This window comes from Ammospiza caudacuta, chromosome 2 (genome assembly GCF_027887145.1).
Source record: "Ammospiza caudacuta isolate bAmmCau1 chromosome 2, bAmmCau1.pri, whole genome shotgun sequence".
NCBI classification, from domain to species: Eukaryota; Metazoa; Chordata; class Aves; order Passeriformes; family Passerellidae; genus Ammospiza; species Ammospiza caudacuta.
Window position 1 is genome coordinate 50183033 of NC_080594.1, and position 14571 is coordinate 50197603.

Genomic DNA, 14571 nt, shown 5'->3' on the forward strand with positions numbered 1-14571 from the left:
CTTGTTAGTAAAATCCCCTCCTAGTATGGTAACTTGGCTTTTTATTATCATATTTTGGTAATTTCATAAATAAAATCAACTTTTTTAACCTACATGTTGAAGAAAACATGACCCTATTTCACTTAGATGAGGTTCTTCTTTGTTGTACTGTTTCTCAAGATCCTTCAGAAACTTCCTTTGGAACTTGTAAATATCTTCAATATTTCCAAAAATGGTGCTTAGCTGAGCTGTGGTGAACATTCCTGTATGTTTGCGACACTGCCGAATGTAACCCTGAAATGAAATAAGAAACACTCTTTAGTCCAAGGATGTGAGACAGGTCCTACCTAACAAAATCATTTGAGCTGCCAAGGCTCCCACGGTCTCCAGCCAAGGGAGTGGTTTTCTAGACACACACACTCAGAAGCAGAAGTTCAGATTTGCATCTGAGATGTTCACATGTGGATTCCTGGCATTCAGCCCCTATCTCAGGGTAGCCCAAGTGAAGCAGGGAACCTCCCAAGTGTAAAACTCACCTGCATCTCCCTGTTGAGAATGCACTGCAGAGACTGAACCCCCAGGAAGAGCTGCTGTGCTCACAGTCTCACAGCAGTTACAGCACCAGGGCTCAGGGAGCACAAAGGTTAACTGATGGGATAGGGGCTATCTGCCAGGCTCCTCCATTTGGCTGCTGGCAGGCAGGCCTCCCGCAAACAGCCTTGGGAGCAGACAGCTGAAATAGCCTTGCAGTTGCTCTGGTGAGGTTTACCAGGAAGTAACACTGACTGTTGCTGGCACTGTTAGGAATATTCCTGTCTCCTCCACAGCCATCTGCTCTGAGAGCTGTGCAGTGGCTACGCTGCAAGCCAGCTACCGCATTTCCTATTGCACCAACAGGGAAAGCTAATTCCTGTGCGGCTCCTGTAATGTGGACTGCAGACACTTCTTGAATGTAAGACATGTTTTATGGGTATACTTTAGCTTCATGATCCTGGCTACAACCAGCTTGAGTGATTCATACAAGGGCTGAGCTTGCAAATTTGGGTTACTATCTGTGTAGCTTTTCTGGCTTAGTCTTACTTGAGTGTATTTTCAGCCTTATGTGCTACGTGCACTACCCTACAGATTCACTCTGAGGACAGCAGACTATCTCTACTCCACAGGTTAAGCGTGGCCCATTGCTTCTCTTCTTGGAAAATATATGCTTGCTCTCTTGTACTAAACTCAGAGGCTTGCCAGATATTAAAAACCAGGTATAGGATACACGTATTAGAGAAAATTAATTAATTAATATTTGCCTAAGACTTAACAGGTCAGTACAATATGAGAGTCATGTCCTAGGACTCAGCTAGCCGTGGCAGCAGCATAGCAGAGTGTACAAATTCTTCCCTGGTCTTTCATGCACACAATCAATATTACTAGCTTAAGTAAATAATGAATATAAATAACAAAATTTACATTTAATGTTTTAAAATTAGCCAGCTGGTAACCAATTTTTGTCCTTTCTCTCCCTTTTTTCTCTCTTCAAGAAAAGGGCCTGATCTAAAAATTGAAAGGAAAAAAAAAAAGAACAAATAAAAACCTACCCCTGTCTTGTCTACTTTGCTGTGAATTAAATGATCTAATTGTAAGTGGTGGACTAAAGGATGACAGCATGACAAATACAAGGACAGACCTAGCAAACTAAGGCTACTAAGAATATTTTTGTAGGTTGCTTAGCACCATTCCAGATGCAAACCTCAAAGACAAGTCAAATACAGGTCAAATGCATCATAACTCATGTCAGAAGAGGCAAACTTCAGTGAAAAGTATTAAGAAGCTTCTTGCCCAAGTGTGAGCCTCCAACAAATATTGAGAAAAAAAGCAGAAGACCACCCTCATTTTATGGTTCAAACAAGCAAGGCAGATCTAAAACATATTTAGATTTCTTCATAACTCCTAGGCATCCAGTAAAAATCTCCTCACTTGAGAAAACGGGGGGATAAAGCATTTAGCAAATACTCTTTCCAAGTTACTTCCAAAAATTTTGTCACTGAACTGCAAATTATTTTACTACAGTTACCCAAAGTTCTCTATACAGTGGCAAAAAGTTCTAAATAAACTGGACTTCCTTCTCTCATTTATTATAGAAATAGCAGTCAGAGAGGCACTTTTTTGCTGTCAAAAATGGAAGTTTTTTAAAAGAAAGGAAGCAATGGCTCATGGCAGTCATCAGAGAGGAAAGTCGTAAGAGGAAACGAAGAATTGGACTGACGGCGTCAGAAGCGCAATTGGGAGTATTTTGAAATAAGAAACCACTGTGGTTCTCAACTTATATGACTTGTTCTCATTAGGTCAGTAGGACGTCCTCAGGTTAAAGCATGTACCTCACAGATGTCCTTGAGATGCTTGATATAGACTCGTTCTGTTTTCATAATTTCCTGTATAACGTTGGTTCTCATCTGATCCCTGTTTTCAGCTATTTTCTGGCGATGCTTGCTAGTATCTGAATCTTGTTCTTCGTCCTGGATATTACTACAATTTTCTGGCACTTCTTCCTGATTAACTCGCAGCTGCAGCCAGAACAAACAAAGCAATTAGAGTGAAGCAGAAAGTTTTACAATGTGTGGTAAAACTGTTATAAACTTCTTATACCTAAGAGAAGAGTGGCTACAGACATGTTCTCATTCTTATAGAGGGGGCTTCACAACAGGATTTATCTCATTGTACTCACTGCATATTCAAATAAAGGCTTGGGATTTCTGCCTGGTTAAATACATGACTTCTACTCACAGTATCTGAGAGAGACCATTGTACTGTCCATGTTGTTTTCAGAGTTAAGCTTATTTCTGACCCTTATCCATACCCAATAGTCAATGTGTTTGGCCAAGTTAGCATGGGGTAAAAATTACAAAAGCAGACACTCAACCACTTTTAAATAGTTTCCCTGTGCCCCATCTGTATGGTGTACACAGCAGCACCTCCTTTTCTGACTTCTCTCTGATTGCCCAGGTTGCCTAGAGATCTAGGAAAGGGAAAGGGAGCAACCACCTGCTGCACTTTGTGTATGTAGTACTTCATGCAGTGCAGTCCAAGTTTCACTACACGTTATCAAAAGACAGTTCAAATTATTTTCTAAAATATATTTCAATTTTTACTATCTGAGAGTTACACTGGTATTAATCTGGGTGAGTTCTGACTGTGAAGTTCAGACTGTGAACCAGATTTCTACACAATGTCCTTGATAATAAATTAAGCCCTTGATAATAAATTAAACCCTATTTTACCAAGAAATCCCTTCAGCATAGCTCTCCCCTGCCCTTATGAGAACTGTTGTGTCTTTTCTGTATACACTGATGACTTTCTGGTTGAGCTTTCTGCTCTTGTAACCTCTGTTTGAGAAAGTCCTTTGGTTACAAAGGGACCAAATGAAGAAGACAGAGTAAAAGTTGTCAGGGAAGCTAAGGGATCTTAGGGTGTGATTCTCTACTGCCTTTTTCCTTGTGAACTCCTTAGGGGTTATGTCACTGAGGTTCAGCTGTAAACATGATGAGGATCAGGTATGAAATGTAATGCCAGGACAACTGTTGCACTCTGCTAGGAATCTTGCAATGGTGCAAAAGCAAGAAGCAAAAGAGTTACTCACCCTGACAAAGCTAGCTGGAAACCAGGCCTCCTTGTCCTCATTTCTTCCCCACCACCAGTCTTTGTTGGAAGCTTCTAGAACTCTAATGACATCCCCAGCTTTGAAGCCCAGCTCTTGATCATCCATAGTGACATGGTCCCAGAGAGCCTCTGCATAGACGACGGTGCCATCGCTTATCAGCTAAGATAGGAAGAAAATGAGATTGCAAAGGACGGGAGATAAACTATGAAGTGTTTATAAACTACAAAGATGTCAATATAGGTCACTAGATTGCCTACTATTACTCCTGTTACAGGATAAAACTAAAATTTCAGATTTTCAGAAATCTATGCATATTCTCATTTGTGAAAACAATTAGAATCCTGCTCCAGAGTAGGATTATATAGGGTAACAGTTACAGTCTGTGATGGTTTAAAACCCAGAGGGAAAATTAAACCCACTCAAACTGTCCCCCTTCCCCCACTCCCTTCCTGGAAACACTAGGAGAAGTTATAGAAGGAATCACAATTTACTGAAAAACTGTAATAATCATAATAATGCTAGTAAAAGAGTGTACAAAACAAAGTTTTACCCACAAAAAGGTATTTACCACTGAGCAAACAAAAGTCCCTCCCAAAGAAACTAGCTACTGCCACTGGATTTTTTATGACTATGAAATCTCAGACTATGGAAAACATCCCTCCACATCCCCCACCCCTGTTCCTGCCCCCCCTGTGTCATCATTCCAGCAATGCAAAGCCCTGGACATTACCTCATTAATTGCTAGCTGTTCCCCTCCGGGCTGCAGGTACCTGGGAGCAGCTTGGCAGAGCTCCTCATAGCTGTAATCTTCCTCACTGCCATTGTCATCCACTAAGGCTGAAGATTCAGTCCCACCATCTGCAGCAACTAAAAACAAAAGTGCAACAGCTGTTTGCTTCATCATTTTTATGATTCAAAGAAAGACAACAATGAAAGAGGAATTGCTGAGAAATCGCCTTTGTTGTCACAAATGAAACAGTAACAGCAGGAGTGGAGGGTAGCAGAGCTCTCAGGAAAACCACCTTTCCGTCATTAAATACGTTTTACTCATTTTTAGAATTTCACATTTAGCAGCTGATTAAACTTTTGTACACAAAAAACCCAGAACTACAACAATTCCTTACTTATTTGTTATCAGAGGAAACCTTAAATGGCCAGTATCAGAAGGAAAGCCTCTGATGCCATTTCCCAGGCAGCAGATGTGAGAGCCCCAGCAGTCCCCAGCAGTGGTGGGGGGGATACTGTCACCCTCAGGCTGGGTGCCCTCACACTGTCACATCCCCTGCAGGGACACAAGGACCCAATGGTTCTGTGCCCACCCACCCATGGGAGGGGTGGGCAGCCTGTGTGCAGCCCCAGCTCTGCGCTGGCTGCTGCCACCTCTCCCACAAACTGGGGAGGCTCTGCCAGCAGCAAGGCTCGAGGGGACATGGAGCCCAGATGGCACAGTGGAATGGCCCTACAAAAAACCGGTTTCCATTCTTCCAAATCACAACAGTTTCTTGGTTTGACAATTGTACATTTTCTGACCAAGGAGGCAGCTTTGTATGGAAAGAGAGGTCAGGACTAAAATGGGTTTCCTCTTATTACACAGCCACATAAGAAACACTCTTACTGTATAAAACTATAAAACTCCTTTGGGGTGCACCACTGGGTGACAGATTCTTTTGGTGATCACCACTGGCAGAGGAAGAGAAATGGGGGCTGACCTCAGGAACATGTCTGACTGACTGACTGACTGACTGACACCCACACTGCTCAGTGTTGGACCCTGTGCAAGTGGGTTTGCCTCTGAAAGCTGCCTGTAATGTTCAAAGCACCCGGGATCAAGAAGCATTCACGACCAGTGGCCCCATACTTGAGTGCACTCTCTGGTCCTTGTTAATTTAGTCCTAAAGATTTATTCTTATGGCAAGCCCAAGCTGTGAACTAGAGTCTGAAGATCATACAATGCTCAAAACCACATTTAAAAGTAAAAAGTCAAATTCAGAATAGGTTGCTAGCCCTGAACTTCTTTGTAAAAGGTTAGCATCTCCCAGGTAAGTTGCCACACAGTCAACAGAGCAGCTCTTACTTCTGAGTGCCTGGGAAGGGACATTTAAGCAGAATTATTGAACCTGCCAATTCCAACAAGCAGCAAGGCTAAGCGGCAGGATCCGGACACTGCCTCTTCTCTACTCTGCTTCAGACCTGGGCACTGCCTGTCTGCTGAGCTCTGGATGAGTAAGAGCTGCAAGGAGACAACTCCTGGCTTTACTCCATGCACCTACTACCACCAGGCAACCTGCTGCCATCTGCTATTTACCTTATCAGGAGAAATATTGCAACCCCCTCCTCAGGGCACACATACCATCACCAGCATCTTCACTCATCTGAGCATTAATTTGCCAGAGAGATCAAAGCAGATCACCACACAGATTCAATTAAAAACTTGCAATTTTTTTTTCCATTAAAAATGGAAAAATATGGCTTAGTCTTGATACAACAGAACATGGCTATTCTGTTCTACTCCCTAGCATTTTAAATAGACATTCACATTAACAGTATCATCTGCTTAAGCAAGAAGGATGCAGAACCCCTATTTAGAAAAATCAAGACTTTTTCTTCCATACAAACTCATTAATCTGAGCACTGATGAACTTTTAAAACACATCTTACAAAATTTACCAAAAATGCTTTATTAAAAGATCTGCAAATAAATATTTCATCAAATCAATTTTTATCTTACAAAGCAACATCCAAATAATTTATCCCAGTGATCCTTTCCACATTTCCACTGCACTATCCGTACTGCCTGTGGGGTCATTCCAGCAATAATGGCACATCAAAATAACCTAATTCATTTGACTCCAGACAAAAAAGAACTACAATGTTGGGACAGAAAGCTGTTTGTTACTCTGTACCAAATCAACAAGCTTACATTAACTTTGTTGGGTAGAATCAAGTGAAATCTTGAATTCTGCATCTTTTCCTCTGTTGTATACAGACAGAAATACAGAGGGAGGGGTGTGCTTTCCCAGTTGCACCAATGGGATGCAAAAAACTTAAGACAGCCTGGAATTGACGCTGATCTTCTAGCAGCTTTTCACCGGTACTGCAGTTCCCACGGATGACACAGAGTAAGTGTCATCAGGATCAGGCCCCCCGACTGCCACTGTTTACCAGTTCGATCAAAAAACACCATGAAAAAAGCAAGAGCGAGCATGTTCTACTCACACGTACCCATCTGAAGGCTCTCCAGACTCCAAAATCGTGCCATTGCCCCCCTGGCTACCATGCTGCCGTCAGCCCTCTAACAGGTGATGCTGCTCAGTCCTACAGGGAGGGCTGCTGGAGGATCACAAGAGGCTCTGAGCTGCGCACAGCTCAGAGGAACAGGCTGTCAGCTGCCTCCGGCTCCCGGCAGTGCCTCCAAGGCCGAGCCCGGCTGGGAACTGCCAGCAGCGCACTCAGCCGCTCAGCCTGGCTGCCGCGAGCTCCCGGCTCTCTGACATCATGGGGTGCCCTTAGGGAGGAAGTTCCAGAAAAGAAACAAAAACCCGGCTGCCTGGCCCTGGCCGCGCTGCGCCTGCAGCCGCCCAGACCGCTCCCACAGAGCCTGAACATCCGAACGCGGCGAGCCAGGGAGTGCGTTTGTTTTTCATTAAAGCAGCTAAACGCGATTTCAATCTATATTCAAATGACTGCAATCCAGAGGGAGAGATTATTTGGATAGGAATTGGGAGTTCCTTGTATTACAACACTGTTCAGAGTATCGGTCTATCTTTGTCATACTATACCAGTTAAAATTCCAGAAGAAGTAAACAATTAAGGTATTTTTTGCACAATTTCTCTTGCTTCACAGGCAAATGCTGTAACATTTTTTAGAGCACAAGCAACACAAGTGTTAAGGCTGCAGCAGACTGCTCCCAGGAAAACAGAGAGGGGGGGAGACATTTTCTCACTGAAACTACAAACTTCATTCAGCTGCTCTATGAAATAGGGAATGAAGCAGGAAGAAACTGAAACCATCCATCTTTCTCTGGGTCTGACCCAGCCAGAGCACAACCTCATTCATTCACCATGGGCCAGCATTCACCCCACATCTGTGTCCTCCCTCACTGAAGCTGGATCAGGCCATGCACTGGAAGCAAAGGCAGGAGCTGTTCCCGTCTGGAGAGTGCAAAGCCTGCTGCAACCTATGTCTGTACACAGCGCTATGCCTACAGTTTGGAAAGCCCCAAAAACTTATTGGCTTCTTCTTTAGCTGAAAACTGCTCAGCTGAGCCTGTACTGTAACTGGGGACTGCCTCCTCCAGGGATGTGTTCACAAAACCCTGGAGGCATTTCTGCATACAGCAACTTCTCAACACCCACTAAAATCACATGGTTTTCCCCAGCGCTGCCTCAGACATAGAAGGAAAGGCCAAACATCACCCTGAAGTATTAATGCTGTCTTTCTGCAAAAATCCTATTTGTGCTGCACTCCACAGGAGACTGACAGAAATCATCTTCTGAATCTCTCAAACTTCCCTATTATTTCTTGCTGCAAGGACTCTAGTTGGATAGCTCAATAAAAACAAGCTACTACATAAGATCTTCACACACAGCATTTTTCTTGGCATAAACCATTAAAAAAAAAGCAAGCTGGCAAACAAAAGTGACAGTGGTGACACTGAAGTGCTGATGATCCCGGGACTTGCAAGTGAAAATTTCACACCTTTAATCAGCCAGATCACAAGTTCTTTGCCATGTCAAACCCCTTCCCATCGGGAAAAAACAATTCAGCTGCCAAAGGAAAACCAGATCAAACCCCACACAGCTCTTTTACAAGACACTATAAAACAACCTCTGAAAAACAACTCAAAACTCTTTTGGTCTGATTTTTGCAGAAAGGAACAGACTGTGTGCTTTTGCCCAATGACTAACCTAATGCCACTGTGGGATGCTGCTCAGATGGAGGGGGGCCTGCCCTCCCTCCTCTGCATGGGCACATCTGGCAAACTGAACCACCACAAAAGTGCTCATTTGGGGCGAGGTGGTGGTGGCTTCATTTCCTTGTAGATCAGCCAGGGAAAGGAGGAGGCACAGGCTGTCCTTTGAAGTGGCAGTCCACAGTGACCTTGCCCAAATGCATGCTGAGCTAGCTTAGCCACTGTGCAGGGCACTCTGAAAAGGCTGCGGGTAGCACTTACTAAAATACTAAAAGCTAGTTTATCCACCTCAAGAAAATTCAGTTCTAGAAATACCCTGGTATCATAGAACCCTCCATCCTGAGCCAGACCACAGGTCACCCCCAACCACTTCTCTGACAGCAGCCAGGGAGGAACATAAAAATAGATGAGGCGTGTGATGGTATTTTTCTGATGTACTTTTCTAAATTCCAGTTATCTTCCAGATCAGTCAGATCCCTCCTGGGGCAGAAATTATATCCTTGTGTTTAATGAACTGGATTTTTCAAACCACTTTCTGATTTTTTTAAACTGTTGGGATGTGAAATACAATGTGTAGCAATTACTTTTATAGTTTAATTTTACAGACTGCGAAAACTATCTTTTATTTTGAGCTTGCTCTCTGGTGATTTCATTTGGTGCCCTTTAGTTCTTAAATTATTGGAAACAATAACTATTATCTGTTAATTTTGCCTGTGCCAAACAGACTTTTATTCTCCTATTGTCCTTTTTTCCATGTTCCAGAGTCCAAGCCACATTAATCACTCCTCCCAGAGACACACACTGAGTCGATTTTCTTGTCCTTCTGCTTTTCTCTATATTGTCCCCTGTAAAAAATGCCTTTTGGGATGGAAAGGAACAGGGAGATGGCCCCCACACACACCAGTGGCACAATTGGGCCTTCTGTTTTGTTCTCTATTCATTTCCTACAAACTCCTGCTCTTTTATTTACTGTTTTGACTGTTACTATGCACTGCACTGACTCTGTAAATGTCTGTTAAGATTGCAAGATCTTTTCCTGAATGGCAATATCCAGCTCAAAGTCTATCATTCTGTAAGCACATCAGGCTCTTTTCCTCCTCCACATGCATTACCTTGGCTTTACCAACACCTGAAGCCAGAGCAGTGCCTCATGTCTCACTTCTACTACTGTGAATAATTCAGCACACCAGCAAGAATTACCATTTCATTTTATACCTCCCTTGCCACATCATTTGTGCAGACACTGAACATCTGATTCCACTCATCAGCTCTCTCTTTAAGAAAACCAACCATTCTCCTGAGTCATTCCCAAGCTGTGCTCCACACAGCCCAAATTCTAGTCCCACCCAAAAATATGCAAAAAAAAAAACCGGGTTAGTTTTTCAGATGCTTATAAAAATTACTCTGTAGTGACAAATAGACAACCTGTTTAATGTAATTTAAAACCTGTAACCCTTCAAGCACAAGAGTAGCAATGCAAGTCTCAAGGGCAGTTTCCTGTGTGTTGTCTGATTCTTACTCTCTTTCCTACAGATGATGATTTACTGTCTTGTACCATCTATTTTTCTAAAATTTTATATCTCCACTTTTATCTGCCATTGCTATAAGAAGAAAGCAAGTAATTTATTAGGCTTTAGCAAGTAACTAAAATAAGACACCACTGGTTTTCAGTGCTTGAGTTTAGAATTACTTTCTATAATAAAGGGCTTTTGTGCTATCAAATTTCACTGTGCATGAGCAAACAAAAAACTCTCACATGTTCAAAGACAAGGAAGTGCCTTGTGATTTAAGAGAAAAAAGAAAAGAGATCAGAATTTGTGACACTAGTCACTTTAGTATTTTCTTCTGGAGCTACCAAACAGATTTTTTGCAACTGCTTTCAAACTGTGAAGTCTATGATATTCCACACTTGCCTTCAGAGTTTTGATTTCAGAGACTTTTCCTGCTCCACTTCTATGCTTATTGTAAGGTCTCATAAAAGTCACATCTAACATAATCAAGGTTGCTTTGGCTTAATTGTCCTGAAAAGTGGCAGCAATCTTAGTTTGTGTATTTGTCATCCTGATGCTTAAGTTCAGGAGACTGGTTATTCAAAACCTAAATACCTGGAGAGATATTGCTCTCAGTCAGTAGTCTAGGTAACTAATACCATTTCATGTGGTTTCCAAACATCAACTGGAAAGGACAACTAAAAATAGAAAAAATAATTCCTGCTCTGTGATAATAAAAGAGCCTCTTTTTTCACAAACTACATTATGGAAGACCTGTTATTCTGTGAGTGGTCCTTCTGGAATCAGGGACTGAGACACCACAGAATCTCAGCAAGAGTCACAGCATTCGACATCTAATTTATCTCAGTGCCTGATCTGGATCATTAAGTGTACTAAGAAGCATACAGCAGAACACACTCCAGACATAGGTTTTAAAGTAGTTCCCAATATTTTACTACAATATAAATTCAAGGAAAACACAAATAGAGTATATATAATTGCCCTGGTTTGAGAGAAGAGGGGGTGGAGCTTTTAGCACTGTTTATTCCATACCACCCACATCATTGCTGGGGGCGTGGTTTTGGCAGGAATAGCGGAACACTGGAAACCAAAGTTTGCCATTTTGCTGGATCTCTCCAGGGAGAAGGTACTGGGATCAGCCAAGTGGATCCAGCCCCTCTCCCTCCCCATCCCTTCAGGTTGCAGCTTTAAAACACGGTGCTGAATGACAGCAACGATGGGTCTGAGACGCCACTCCAAGGGAACAAAAAGCAACAGAGAGAGGTAGCGGCACAGAGCCGAGCCCAGCTGAGCTACACAGAGCCCAAGCTCCAGAAGAGCCCAACTGGAGCGGCATCAGTGCCAGAGGCAGCTTTGCAGAATGGAACCAGCAAAGCAGAGGTCTGAGGCAGTGCTGCGGCACAACGCGATGATCGCACTTCCAAGGGGTTTGCTTGCCCTACTCCTTTGCTGTTTGCCGACTGCGGTGAGGGAGAACATTAAGCAGCAGAAGCTCTCTTTGACATATCGCCTTTGTGTCCCAAACACCACATGCCCCACATGCAGGAACAGTAATTATACTGCCTTTGTGTGGAGACCACAGCAGGCAATGCCTTCAGGAAGATCTGGAGTTTTTTTCACAGTGCTAAATGCCATTTTTTGTGGGTAGGGCACCCTCTTTTTGCATACTTTTTGCTATTGATGATGCTGTTGTCTTTGCAATTTTAGTAAATTGTTATCTTGTAATTTCTCCTTATTGTCACTCCATTACTGAAAGGGGCAGGGGGAAAGGGAGTGGCTTATTTGGAGCTTCTCTAAACCAGCTGTCTAAACCAGCACAATAGTGTATCTCAGAATCACAGACTATTCTGAGTTGGAAGGGACCTGCTAAGATCATTAAGTCCAACCCTTAAGTGAATGGCCCACAAGGGGATCAAACCCACAGCCTAGGCATTATCAATACCATGTTCCAACAAACTGAGCTCATCTTATTGGGTATGTCCCTCTTACTGCCATAGTTAGAAATTCTCAAGTCTGCTTCTTGAAGAGCACCTCCTGAAAAAAACTGTCATGTTCTATTTAAAACAGGAGAATTCAGTTTTAACACATTCTTACGTAAACTAATTTGTAGTTAAAGCATTTTTGGTAGAATTTGGACATCACTGCAGCTAAAACTTAGCTAAGAACCATAGAAGCCAAGTACTGACTTGTAAGCATACACATAATTTTAATAGACATTGAAAATGCTATTTGTTAAGGTTCCTACTTCAGTCATGGGAAGCCTTGATCAAGAAACTTCAGGGTGAAGGTTCCCAACAGTGTTTTGTTCACTATTAACAGTGAAAGACACAAAGTGAGAACTTTGCTTTTATTTACAAATCTTGCCAGAAGGAAAACAAATGGTGTTAACCCAGGTTGTTCTGGACCCACCTGTGAAGAAATGCTCCACTACATCTAGACTAGTTAATAGACTATTTCTATTAACTCCAGATAGCATTCCATGCTAAGAGTAAACAATTACAGCAAAATTACACAGGACATATCAGCGAGCCTGCTAAAGCACAGTGCTTCCAAAAAAGGCAATTTTTACCAAGAACCTGTCCCTCATGTACCAGAGTTCTGGTTGGACTACACTCATCAGCAAGCCACTTACTGATTTAAGGCTTGCCTATTTAAGTAAAGATGAATGCATGGCAAACAAAAAATTAAAAATACATGTGTGGTGTGGCTAGGGTTCAGGTATGAACTCAAGCATATTAGAACTTACTTCCTTCATAATCTCTTGACTTTAGGCAAGTATATGACTAAGAGAGCGGAGAATACAGGCATGTAAGTGGTACAGAACAATAAACCATAGCAATGTCAAAGAGTAGATGTGAAAAAAAAGTTGTACATGAGAACAGCAGCTACTAGTAAGAAACTCACAAAACAAAGCAACTTAGCTGGGTTTAACTTTGTCACTGAGTTGCTTTGCACTGTTTTGTCCTCCACATTATATATTAAATTCTTGCTTAGCCTGGAGTGTGGCTTTCTGCTCTACACAGTTAAAAATACTCATCTTACCATTAGATGTTCTCATCTGCCGCCTCCGTCCCACACGGTCCAGACCGATGGGGGTACTTTGTGAGAAGGTGAGTGGCCGGAACCTGGCTGAAACAGCCTTGTACGGGGGCACCTTGTGTGCTGGAACAGGTGGCCGTGCCACAGGCTACCAAGGAAACAGGAAAATCCAGTATTAGTAAAGCTACAGGCAAGTCCAACTGAGCAAAGCTCAGGGATGAAGTAAGGTTTCTCCAGATAGTCCAGGTAATTACACAGGCAGTAAAATCTCCTATGTTGAAGGGACATTGCTTAAACACTGCATACCATGTCCACCAGCATCACAGAACAAGTTTTATTACATTACAGTTCTTTGTTACATTGAAAACTCCTTAGCCTTCTGTTGTGGTCAGACATGCTCTGTAATTTTCATCTTGTAATATGCTTTTCTGAAGACAATCAGAAGGTGGGAGCACCTCCCCTATGAAGACTGGGCTGAGAGAGCTGGGGTTGTTCAGCCTAGAGAAGACAAGACTCCAGGGAGACCTCACTATGGCTTTTCAGGACCCAAGGAGGTCTACAAGAAAGCTGGAGGGGGACTTTTTACAATGGCACGTAGAGATAGGACAAGGGGGAACAGCTTTCAGCTGAAGGAAGACCAATTTAGATTAATGAAAAGGTTTTCTAGGATGAGGATGGTAAAGCACTAGAACAGGTTTTCTGCAGAGGTGGTGGATTTCTGCTTTCATCAGTAAAATGTATTGCGTGTCAGTAAAATAAACAAGACAAAAATAATTGTCCAAATGATGCTCTGTTTTGAGTTCCCAGGAGCCTCGTAAGAAAGAGGTAATACTAAGTTTATTATTAACATTATCTCAAAGCCATTTTCTTTGGATAAATCATTCATTTCTTAAATTACGATTGGAAAACCTGCCCCTGTTTTATTTGCAAATTGAGTCTGATTTTATGTTGTCCGTGAACAATGCCACATTAGCCAGGCTGAATGATTTTGCATAAGCATTCAACATAATAAACAACCAGGCTTCAGCACATGAACTTCAGAGAAACTCAGCTTTAGATCTTCTCTTATTGTTCAGTTGTTACTGTTCTGCTATCAGGTAATCTGAAACATCTGGGATGGTTTTTAATGAACTATCTCTTGACACTCTGTTACGAAACCCATGACAGTATTGTTTGAAAATGTTTTCTCACACCTAAGCTGTCAGACCAGAACAAAATACAGCGAAGAGGAATTAGTTTTGTACTTTTCAAATATTCCCAAGGGTTTTCAAAGCTTTAAAAAAAAATCACCAGTGTGAAGAGCAGTCTTTGACAGCCCCACATAAAATACTTCTAGGGCATATATGCCTGTTTGTTGAGTCCTTTTTCACATTCCAGCTAAAAGTTTACTTTTTATTATGACTGCCAAAAACCTCAATGTGTATGGAATATGATTCATCTACAACCTCATCTTTAAACATAATTTCCTAAGTGCCTTATCAGT

The 14571-nt window shown here is 42.3% G+C and overlaps 1 protein-coding gene across 1 annotated transcript in view; it reads right to left on the reverse strand.

Moving 5' to 3' along the window:
* The window catches only part of SPATA13 (spermatogenesis associated 13), a 71669-nt gene that overhangs the window by 13254 nt on the left and 43844 nt on the right, over positions 1-14571 (reverse strand). The window contains exons 4-8 of the mRNA XM_058825096.1: positions 13092-13236; positions 4356-4492; positions 3605-3784; positions 2346-2531; positions 94-273 (exon numbers count right to left, since the gene is read on the reverse strand). Of these exons, the coding sequence (XP_058681079.1) occupies positions 94-273; positions 2346-2531; positions 3605-3784; positions 4356-4492; positions 13092-13236 (828 nt within the window). The remainder of the gene's footprint in view (positions 1-93; positions 274-2345; positions 2532-3604; positions 3785-4355; positions 4493-13091; positions 13237-14571) is intronic.